Raw genomic sequence first — 10,726 nt, 5'->3', positions numbered from 1 at the left:
ACTGTGATTTCCCTTTGTCATGTTTTTATACGATAGATAAAAATACAATATATATTCGATCTGTTTCAAAACACCTGTTGAGTTAATATATTCCGTGGGTTTTACCAGCTTTGTGATGAACCTGGAATTTTCACGAGGTTTCTCAACGTGCGATGTTATTCACACATACATTTCTAAAATGAAGTGTGGACATTTCTCAACTTCTTATGTTGTATGATTTATTAGAAAAGCTTTTTCAACAAACTTTGAGCCTAAGGGTACAGGGGATGTTAATGAAATCATGTTTGTGAGAAGTCCATGTGGAAGGGTCTCCTGGGTGAGTTCTTCGACAAAGCTATAATGGGAAATCTGCCTGTGCATGAAAGGAAAAATTTTGAACCTCTCCACTCCATGCAACAGTCAACATGTTTGACTGTGTTGTAATTGAGCAATCAACCCTTCACATTACTCTCCAAATTATAGATATTTAAGCTACTTCTATGAGCAATGCCGTTCCTGATACATTGTCAGTCGTTCAAGAATGCAAACATCGTTATGAAGTGAATGCAAAATAATGCAAAATATGGCATGGTTCTGAAGAGCCACAGTCAAGGGAATTGTAACATGAACAATAGGAATATTGAGGGTGTATAGCATGCTTCATTCCATTTCCATGCCCCAAGATCAAATGAGACCAGTTACAAAAGATGGCCATCACTCTGGCAGTGGTGAGTAAAGCACTTGTGCAATACTATGTGTGCAATGCAAAATGATCTCAACAAGTTATCACTTGAAATACATACCCTGCGCCACCACCGGGTGGTGCTATATAGTACACATTTACTTTGACAATATGGATAGACTCCCTCCACCCCCCCCCCCACCCCTTTCCCTCCCAACCTCCTCTCCTGAACCCCTGTGACGACGACTTTTTTAATACCTAAAGCCTTCATTGGCATACCCCAAGTACAACCATCGAATATTAACTCACTGGTATAAAAGCCCATCAAAAGTGATGGGTTGGAGTTATTTTATTAAACTGGAAGATGTGATGTTTGGTCACAGGAAGCGTTATTTTAAAACACTACATGTACAAATGTGAGCCTATTTTCTTTATCTTCTGGGACGTTTCGTTTCAACGGTACAGCCTCGTGAGTGTGCCAAAGTCTGAAGCCTTGGCCTAGCGTCAGATGTGCTTGTATTTTCGTTCTTTATTGGACATCCCTGTGGTGAATTAACGTGAATCAAGGGACATGACGCGGGATCACATGTTGTGCGTCTCGCGTATAAGGGGAGGTCTCTGCGGCACGGGTGGATTGTCCCCGGGGCATTGCTATTGACATCGGCTGTCCACTTGATGCTCGTTAACTGAAGGTGCTCATTGACTGGTGAGAATGGAGATTATATCGAACTCCGTGCTTACGCGGATTAGTCTGCAATGGTTAACTGCACATGTATACGTTTCTGCTTATGTACTCCTAGCTGAACCTGTATTTCCTGGTGTGTCCACAGAAGCGGCTCCAATCAAATGGAATAAAGCCTAAACTCTGAAGGTTCATCTCTCGCTCTCATTTCAATTTATTCCATTTAATTTTCTCGGCTCTCTCAACCAAAGATGGACAAGATCTACAAACCAGAGAGGTTCGACGCAGACCCAAACACGACTGACGCAGAAATGAAATGGTCACATTGGTTCTGCTCCTTCTCACACTATCTGACCATCATCGCGGAGGGAGCTGACAAATTTGCCGCTCTCGTGAATCATGTCTCGCCCGGCGTGTACAGGCTCTTCTCGGGGTGCGACACTTACGAAGCAGCGATTGACGTACTGCAGGCGCTCTACGTGAAGCCCAAGAACGAGGTATACATACGACATCTTCTCAACACACGCAAGCAAGCAGCCGGGGAGACAATCGATCAGTTCCTGCAAGCTCTGAATCAGCTGGGAAAAGACTGCAGCTTCCGGGCCGTAAGCGCCGAGGAACACCGAAAGGAAGCGACACGGGAGGCATTCATCCAAGGACTCAGATCAGCCCACATACGGCAACGCTTACTAGAGAAAGCGCAACCCACTCTTGACAAGGTAGTCGATCAGGCTCGAGCGATGGATACGGCTCAGCAGCAATCTGAGTCATTTGGGACACCGATGCTGCTCATGAACGCTGCTACGATGGGAACCCAAGGAACCCCACTGGCACAGACACAGCCAGACATGAGGGATGGAGAAACACCCGAGGAGCCGGATACCCAGACCTCGTCAAACTCCTCAGCAACTGCTCCGGTCGGTAAATGCTTCTTTTGTGGGTACAAAAGGCATCCTCGTCAAAAATGTCCAGCCAGAGATGCCACATGCATGAATTGCGACAAGAAAGGGCATTATGCCAGGGTATGTAAATCTACTCTAAGGAGGAATAAACCCACTTCTGCGGCTCTCTACTCGCAAAATAAATTGACTGCAGCCTCCCCGGGGAATCTATCCAAGGCTATCATCAACGTACGAATTAACGGGCATATGGCTGAGGCACTGATTGATACCAGTAGCTCTGAAAGTTTCGTCAACAGCTCGCTAGTGAAGGGCAGGAAATGGGTAATCCACCCGACTGACAATACGGTATGCATGGCCGCCACCTCACTACAATCCCGCGTACGAGGGTACTGCAATGTTGAATTGGACGTAAAAGGTTACACGCATCGGGATGTAAAGGTGCTGGTGCTTCGTGATTTGTGCGCAGACGTAATTCTGGGTCATAATGTCCTCAAGCAGCACACGAGCATCGAAATACCCTTTGGAGGAAGCAAGCCTCGTCTAATTTTAAATGCGCTGACCACCGCGGAGGTGACGTCCCCCCAGCTGTTCGCTAACTTGTCGCCGGTCTGCAAACCGATAGCGATCAAATCGCGGCGATATACCACTGCTGACATGAATTTCATCACTTCAGAAACCAAGCGATTACTGGAGGAGGGAATTATAGAACCGAGCGATTCGCCATGGCGCGCACAGGTGTTAGTAACCAGCAGTCAGAACCATAAGAGACGGATGGTTGTCGATTATTCCCAAACGGTCAATCGCTTCACCCAACTCGACGCCTACCCCTGCCGCGCATAGATGAGATGGTCGAACGCGTGGCCAATTATAAGGTATTCAGTACCATCGACTTGCGAAGCGCCTATCATCAAATTCCCATCCGAGAGGAAGACAAACCGTACACTGCATTCCAGGCAGGGCGGCGCCTCTACCAGTTCAGAAGGATACCATTCGGTGTCACGAATGGAGTAGCTTGCTTCCAACGGGTTATGGACGACATCATCTCAGATGAAAACCTCGAAGACACTTTTGTTTACGTGGATAATGTCACAGTGTGCGGTAGGGATCAGAGGGAACATGATAGGAATCTAGACAGATTCTTGAGCATTGCTAGAAAATATAATCTGACTCTCAACTACGAGAAATGCGTATTCTCGGCAAGGTCAATTGACCTTCTCGGCTACACGATAGCCGACGGCACAATTAAGCCTGATCCTGAGCGATTGCGCCCGCTCCGTGAGCTTCCACCACCTCAGGACTTGCAGACAATGCGCCGGGTGATCGGGATGTTCGCTTACTATGCAAGATGGATTTCGCAATACTCCGAGAAAATACATCCCCTAGTGCATTGCAAAAACTTTCCACCAGATGCCGCTGTCGTGAAAGCTTTCCACGATCTCAAGGATGATATCAGTAAGTCCGTGGTTTTATCGATCGACAGCTCGGTGCCCTTCGTGGTGGAGACCGACGCTTCAAATCACGCCATAGCTGCAACACTTAATCAGTCTGGGCGGCCGGTCGCTTTCTTCTCGAGAACTCTCTCTAGAAGCGAGCAGAGACACTCGGCAATAGAGAAGGAGGCGTACGCCATCGTCGAAGCGCTGCGTAAATGGAGACATTATTTACTGGGAAACCACTTCACGCTCGTTACGGACCAACGATCCGTGGCTTTCATGTTTGATGGGAAAAATAACGGGAAAATTAAGAATGAAAAAATTATGAGATGGCGGATAGACCTAGCCTGCTACAGGTACGACATTGTTTACCGGCCCGGGAAGGAAAACCCTGCTGCAGATACCTTCTCCCGGGTCTACAGTTCGGCAACAATCAGTCAGGCTTTGCAAGACCTCCATGTGTCTCTGTGCCACCCAGGGGTAACCAAGATGGCACATTTCGTACGCAGACAAAATCTTCCCTATTCTGTTGAAGATATTAAACAAATGAATGCTTCATGCCCTGTTTGTGCTGAACTAAAACCCAGATTATATGGTGCGGCATCTGGCAGACTGATCAAGGCTACTTCCCCCTTCGAGAGACTAAACATCGACTTCAAAGGGCCCCTGCCCACCGAGACAGACAACAGATACATATTCACCGTTGTTGATGAATATTCAAGGTTCCCTTTCGCGTTTCCGTGCTCGGATATGACCTCGGGCACTGTCGTAAAATGTCTCTCTGACGTCTTCGCTATGTTTGGGAGACCTTCGTACATACATTCAGACAGAGGGCCGTGTTTCATGTCGGCCGGGCTAAAACAATTCCTATTAGAGCACGGCATAGCAACTAGTCGAACGACGGGTTACAACCCACAGGGAAACGGGCAGGTGGAAAGGTATAATGGAGTTATTTGGAAAGCCATAACTCTGGCGCTGAAATCGAGAGGACTGGGCCCCGAGCGATGGGAGGTTGCTCTTCCTGACGCAATGAATTCCATACGCTCTTTGCTCTGCACGTCCACAAATGCCACTCCTCACGAACGTATGTTTACTCACCAACGACGTTATGTTGACAGACAAACGGTGCCCAACTGGCTGACCCACCCCGGTACAGTGTTCATGAAACGCCCGGTACGACAAAGCAAGTATGAACCGCTGGTGGAGGGGGTCGAACTCATTGACACTAATCCAGAGTATGCTCATGTCAGGCTCCCGGATGGCAGGGAGACCACTGTGTCGGTTCGCCATCTGGCTCCCGCCGGTACTCCTCCCGCCGGTACACCACCTCCTGGCTCTCCTCCTTCTGACATTTCCCCCAGGAACTCCGCCAGGCGACGGGGCTGCCGTGTTCCCCCGAGAGCGATCGAGGAGTCATCCCCGGCACAAGTCGAGGCTCACCAAGAGGATCGGGAGTCTCCCTCAAGTGAAACTGCCGTTTACTCCCGGAGAGGTCGACGAATAAGGCCCCCTCGACGACTCAATCTGTAAAGGGGATTATCGGCATTCTCGCTGCTCATGCTCCTATATGCCCATTATATCATATATCGATGCTCATTTCCATGCTCCTACAACTCAAAATAATCACTGCTTGGCATGTATGCTTCTGTAGATCAATTAGTCCGCGTTGCTTGAAATGTATACTCCTATAGTGCTAAAGCAATCATGGTGTGTAAGATGGGCCCCTAGTTACATTTTAAAGGTGAGGAGAATGTGGTGAATTAACGTGAATCAAGGGACATGACGCGGGATCACATGTTGTGCGTCTCGCGTATAAGGGGAGGTCTCTGCGGCACGAGTGATTGTCCCCGGGGCATTGCTATTGACATCGGCTGTCCACTTGATGCTCGTTAACTGAAGGTGCTCATTGACTGGTGAGAATGGAGATTATATCGAACTCCGTGCTTACGCGGATTAGTCTGCAATGGTTAACTGCACATGTATACGTTTCTGCTTATGTACTCCTAGCTGAACCTGTATTTCCTGGTGTGTCCACAGAAGCGGCTCCAATCAAATGGAATAAAGCCTAAACTCTGAAGGTTCATCTCTCGCTTGGACGTCAACGAGCACTCATTTTACTCTGCTCGTGTTACACATCAAATGCAGCAAATTTCACCTCCCAACATCTTGTATTTATTGTTATTAAAAAAAACACACTTCTGTACATCACCCTTGAGACTCCATTTGCAAGTCACCATCTACAATTTCAAAAGAAGTGACTTGCAGTAATTACTCTTTTATGGATTAGAAGTGATGTAATTACTCTTTTATGGATAATGTTTTTGGAGTTTTTTTATCCTGAAAAAATAGTAGCACCTGGTGCATAGCACACTTCACCCACGCATAGCACCCGGCGGTTTCACTAAATCAGTGTATACAATTTATAAAAACAAGAAAAAGAGCGATCAGAGATTGCAAACCCTCGCCAGGACTTGTTTTTTGCGGTGTTTGTGTGCATCTGTTTTACGTCATTAATACGAGGTATAACTAGAACTGCCACTTTATAACTGCCGGCAGTGATCACCGGTACCAAGACGTCCTGCTTTGATGCAACCCCGCTTTGTTCGGACACCTGTCCCTGACCCATGACGTTTATTATTATTCATACCCTGCTCACACGGTCCACCATCTCACTATCAGCCATGATCTTTCTTGGGAATTTAGAATGGGATTAAAATGAATTCAATTCGAATCAAATGGAAGACCAAAGAGGTACAGTCCTGCATTGGAGTAATCAGAAGGAACCCAAACAAGCAAAAAGCAAAGATGAAGTCATCAGGAGGAATCTGGATAGGATTCACATTTCAGTTGCTACTCCTCTACCCTCAAACCCATCCAGGCACAGCCAAGTGAGCCTCATTGAAAAAAAATTAAAAAAATTAAAAAGAACCCAGATAAAAAAATTAAATAATTCTGGCTGCCAGACCATGCATCCAATCAAGTTGAAATTTAAAACGTGTATTCCCCATCACTACTAGATAATAACTGTGATGTTTCACATTGATTAAGCGGTTCCAGAGAAAACATTTTAAAATATTTTTCTTCAATCCAATATGGCTGCCAAACCATGTAAGCTATCAATTATTCATGAAAAAAGTTATCCACCCAAGGCTTGAGGAACATTTGTGTGAAGTTTCACCTCGATTTGTCCAGCTGTTCTGAAGAAGAAGATTTTTTTTATAGGGTTGAGGTTAAATCCAATCTGACTGCCAAACCATGTGATCTATGATATCATATGTGTGAACCAAGTGACCTATGACCTCAATCTGTTCAGCCACTTCAGTGAAGAAGATTTTTTTTATAGGGTTGAGGTTAAATCCAATATGACTGCCAAACCAAGTGACCTATGACCTCAATCTGTTCAGCCACTTCAGTGAAGAAGATTTTTGAAGGTTTTTTAAAAAAAATTCACAATATGGCTGCTGAATCACGAAACCAATGATGTCATCAAAGTTTTCTCCGTGGAACATTTTCGCCCAAGATGACCCTCAAAAATTTTTATCCTGATCAGATGTTGCGTTCTACATATGCAATTATGATATCATGACAAAGGCACCTATGGCATCATAAAAAAATCACACTTATTCCCCATGAGGAGTACTTGCCATGTGCCAAGTTTCAATTTTTTCCTTGGTGCGGTTTCACAGATAGAGGTCCAAAGTTTTTCCATTTCCAACATGCCTGCCACACCATGTGAACTATGACACCATAATTATCAATAAAACATTCTCCATGAGAAGTCGCACCTATGGTGAAAATTTCACCTCAATCTGACAAGCGATTATGGAGAAAAACACTAAAGTTCTGTTTGGACAAACAAACAAACAGACCCAAATGCAATACCATCTCCTCCAGCAAGGGTAACAAGCGGTCATAGACCAGCACTTGCAAAATCAGTTGCTGCAACCTTGCCCTTTTGACATAAAAAAAAAAAAACAAACAACAGGCTTCAGTGACCCAACTTGCAAATCCTGTTCAAGTTTCAAATAAATGGGATGAAAATTGATGATTTGATGTGACCTTCATTTTTGCCCTGTGACATTTTGACTTCTAGACCTCAGAAACAATAGGCTTCGAGCTTTTGATTTGTGAACCAATTCAGTGACCTTAACAATAACAAACAATGTTGTTAACAATCCTCTTGAGGAAGTTCAGTCATTGAAATCCCGGGTCTCACTATCAGTCATGATCTTTCTTGGGCAAACCAGATTTCAAAGTTGGCCTCCAAAGGTAGTCACCGACTGGGCATCCTCCGCCATACAAAGTCCTTCCTTGGCTCACCTGAACTTCTATCCACCGACAAGGCGTTCATCTGCAGCTTGATGGAGTACTGCTCTCCCCTCTGGGCTGGCTCTCCTGCCTCACATCTTGCTCAGCTTGATGCCGTGGAAAACACGACCTTCAAGATTATTGGAATCTCCCATAGTGAAGCTGAGTCTATGGATCAATCACTTCACCATTGCAGACTGGTCGGTGTTCTCTGTCTTCTACTGCCTTCTTTATGCTCTTGCACCCTGTACTCTTTCCATTGCTTGGTCTCCCCCTCCCCCAGGTTTTTGCAGGGCTCACACGGTCCACCATCAACCCCCCCCCCCTTTGGTAAAACTACCTCATCCAGAATCACTGCTCACCTCCACTCATCCGTTCCTCATTTTCCCGGCTGTGGAACCAACATCCACATTCTCTTCAATCTCATTCTTCCCTCCAGGTCTTCAATACAACTGTTCACAGATCGGCCCCAATCCAAAACCAGGCTATTTCTCCCCTCGTCAACCCCTCCCCCACTACAATGCGTCCATTCAAATTTCCCGTTTTCACTCCTGAGAGTTTCCTTCTATATTCACTTTGTCTACTACATGTGGCCTCTCCTGCCCCCCATTCCTCCCCACACCCATTGTTTGTCTGCCCCCTCTCGATCTTGGCCTTCAACTCTGCTGCTGATGTTTCCTCCCTCTCTCTGCTGTTACTTTTATTCCGTTATGTCTTGATCCGTTGCGTACTAGCTCTTTCACGAGCCTCAACTATGTAGACAAAAAAAAATTGAACAACTGCTCTTCAAAAGCATATGCTTTCTCTTGGTCAACAACAAAAAAATGATAACGTTTCCTTTCCTTTGCCGAATCCTTCTCTTGGAATTGCCTGAAAATTAAAATCGCTTCTGTTTTTTTATCTTCCTGGCAGAAAAACAAATTGGTTGTTTTTTATATTTCTTACTTTTCTTAGTCTTAATTCAATCCACATTTTCACAAAGTTTCAATGCCTGCTCAATTAGTGAAGCTGATGATCCAAGAAATGAAATTATTTTCCAGTTGAAAGGTGCGCAACAGTTGGTCAATCATACTCACGTTTATCGTCATAAAAATCCAGCAATAATTATTTTGTCCCGCCACTATATGTTGTGAAAGCCAAATTTTTTGTTTAAGCAAAGTTAAGCAGACTCAGTTGTGATTCGGTGGTGTTAACCAGACATGGTGATGTAATTGCTTAGAGCGTCCATGCCGAGTGTAGAGGTCGGGGGTTCAAACCCTGGCCGAATCATACCAAACACTAAAAATGGTACGCACTGCTTCCTTGCTTGATGTTCAGCATTTAAACGGAATAGTCCATGGACAATCCCCATTGATTGGCATCCATGGGGAGGAAGAAACTTTTTGGGAAGTGCCCTGCTGGGTGCGGTGGAGAAAGGTGGGACCATTCTTGTGGCCTCGGTACCCAGAGTGCCCCCAAAAGTGACAGTACTTCCCCCAAGCTCAGTGGCTGTGTTTGTCTCATCTAACAGTCCTGTGTTGTGTGTTGTGTATTTGTCTGTATATCCATATGCGTGGCAGCTCGACCTTGAGCCTTAGACACTGTAAAAAAAATTTAAGTCCTCTTATGAGCCCTAATCTGAGATATTATTGCAAAAATTTAAACGAAGATACAGTAAATGCTGTCATATAATTTAATCAAGTTGAATAAGTAAGTATACAGATGTTTGGGAGAACCAATTTATTTTCAGTGAGGAAGACAGATGGTGAGAACATTCATAAGCAAATGCATTTCGTATTTTGTGAAATCTTGATGAGACAAACTGTCAAAGACAGTCTGACAAACTGTCTGACAGACAGACAGACAAACTGTCAAAGCTGTCAAAGACAAATTCACAGGCATTAAGATCTCAAACACAACAGCTCCGTCCAAAACATTGTATGTTAACTGATGGTATTGGATCCTATGAAGGAATCACCCTGAATTTTCTTCACCAATATTTACTTGGCCTCATCATTTTCTTGTTCCTGAAACCAGACATTCTCATTTTTACACTTAAGATTATTCTCACCATAGTGGATTCTCTCAACGGCGACAGGGAGTTCATTTCATCTGACGGAGGCTGATATGACAGCGGCATCAAACAAACTGCTTTGTGAAGGACAAAATCAACAGAATGTTGATCAAGGTACGTTAGCCACCGTGGGAAGCAAGGAGAAGTTGACGTTTTGAGTGTAAACCCTTCGTCGGAGCAAAATCTATTTTGGCTTCCTTAAAACAAGAACAAAAGTTTCATGAATGATAATCAAGATAATCATGAATAATGGAAACAATGTTTTGTTTTGTTTTGATCATCTGCATATTCTACAAAGACATTTTTGGGGGATTCATCAGATATTTGACAACAGAGAAGCAGATAAATTGCAAGTGGGAGATATCAATTTTAAAAAGAAATGTGTTATATTTTCAGATGATATGGACCAGCCGATATATATATTAATCTCAAACATATGTGTGTATGTATGTATGTATGTATATATATATATATATATATATATATATATATATATATATATATATATATATATATATATATATATATATATATATATATATATATATATATACACACACACACACATACACACTTGGGATTTCATGCAATCATATTTCAGACGATTGCTAAATATACAGTCGACCAACAAGACTAAGATGGAATAATTTACAGGTTTCCTTGACACTCAGAAATAGTTTTTCATAT

At 44.1% G+C, this 10,726-nt stretch overlaps 1 protein-coding gene across 1 annotated transcript; it reads left to right on the top strand.

Moving 5' to 3' along the window:
• The first annotated feature begins 1,201 nt into the window (after nucleotides 1–1,201).
• On the top strand, nucleotides 1,202–10,197 carry LOC147030079 (uncharacterized). Its single transcript, XM_085872160.1, has 3 exons — nucleotides 1,202–1,367; nucleotides 1,492–2,566; nucleotides 10,042–10,197. The coding sequence occupies exons 2-3, from the start codon at nucleotides 1,595–1,597 to the stop codon at nucleotides 10,195–10,197; spliced, it is 1,128 nt and encodes a 375-aa protein (XP_085728286.1). The 5' UTR covers nucleotides 1,202–1,367; nucleotides 1,492–1,594.
• Nucleotides 10,198–10,726: the final 529 nt, after the last annotated feature.

Source organism: Eptatretus burgeri, chromosome 3, assembly GCF_056783735.1.
Source record: "Eptatretus burgeri isolate ZD-2024b chromosome 3, Ebu_testis_v1, whole genome shotgun sequence".
NCBI lineage: Eukaryota > Metazoa > Chordata > Myxini > Myxiniformes > Myxinidae > Eptatretus > Eptatretus burgeri.
The sequence above is the reverse complement of the archived record's forward strand: the minus strand, read 5'-3'. Positions and strand labels throughout refer to the sequence as shown.

Excerpts from the sequence above, each read along its gene's own strand:
- LOC147030079 (XM_085872160.1), top strand. The coding sequence starts at position 1,595 with ATGGACAAGATCTACAAACCAGAGAGGTTCGACGCAGACCCAAACACG. Across the intron at positions 2,567-10,041 it reads TAGTGAAGGGCAGGAAATGG|TGGATTCTCTCAACGGCGAC; the intron begins GTAATCCACCCG and ends TTCTCACCATAG.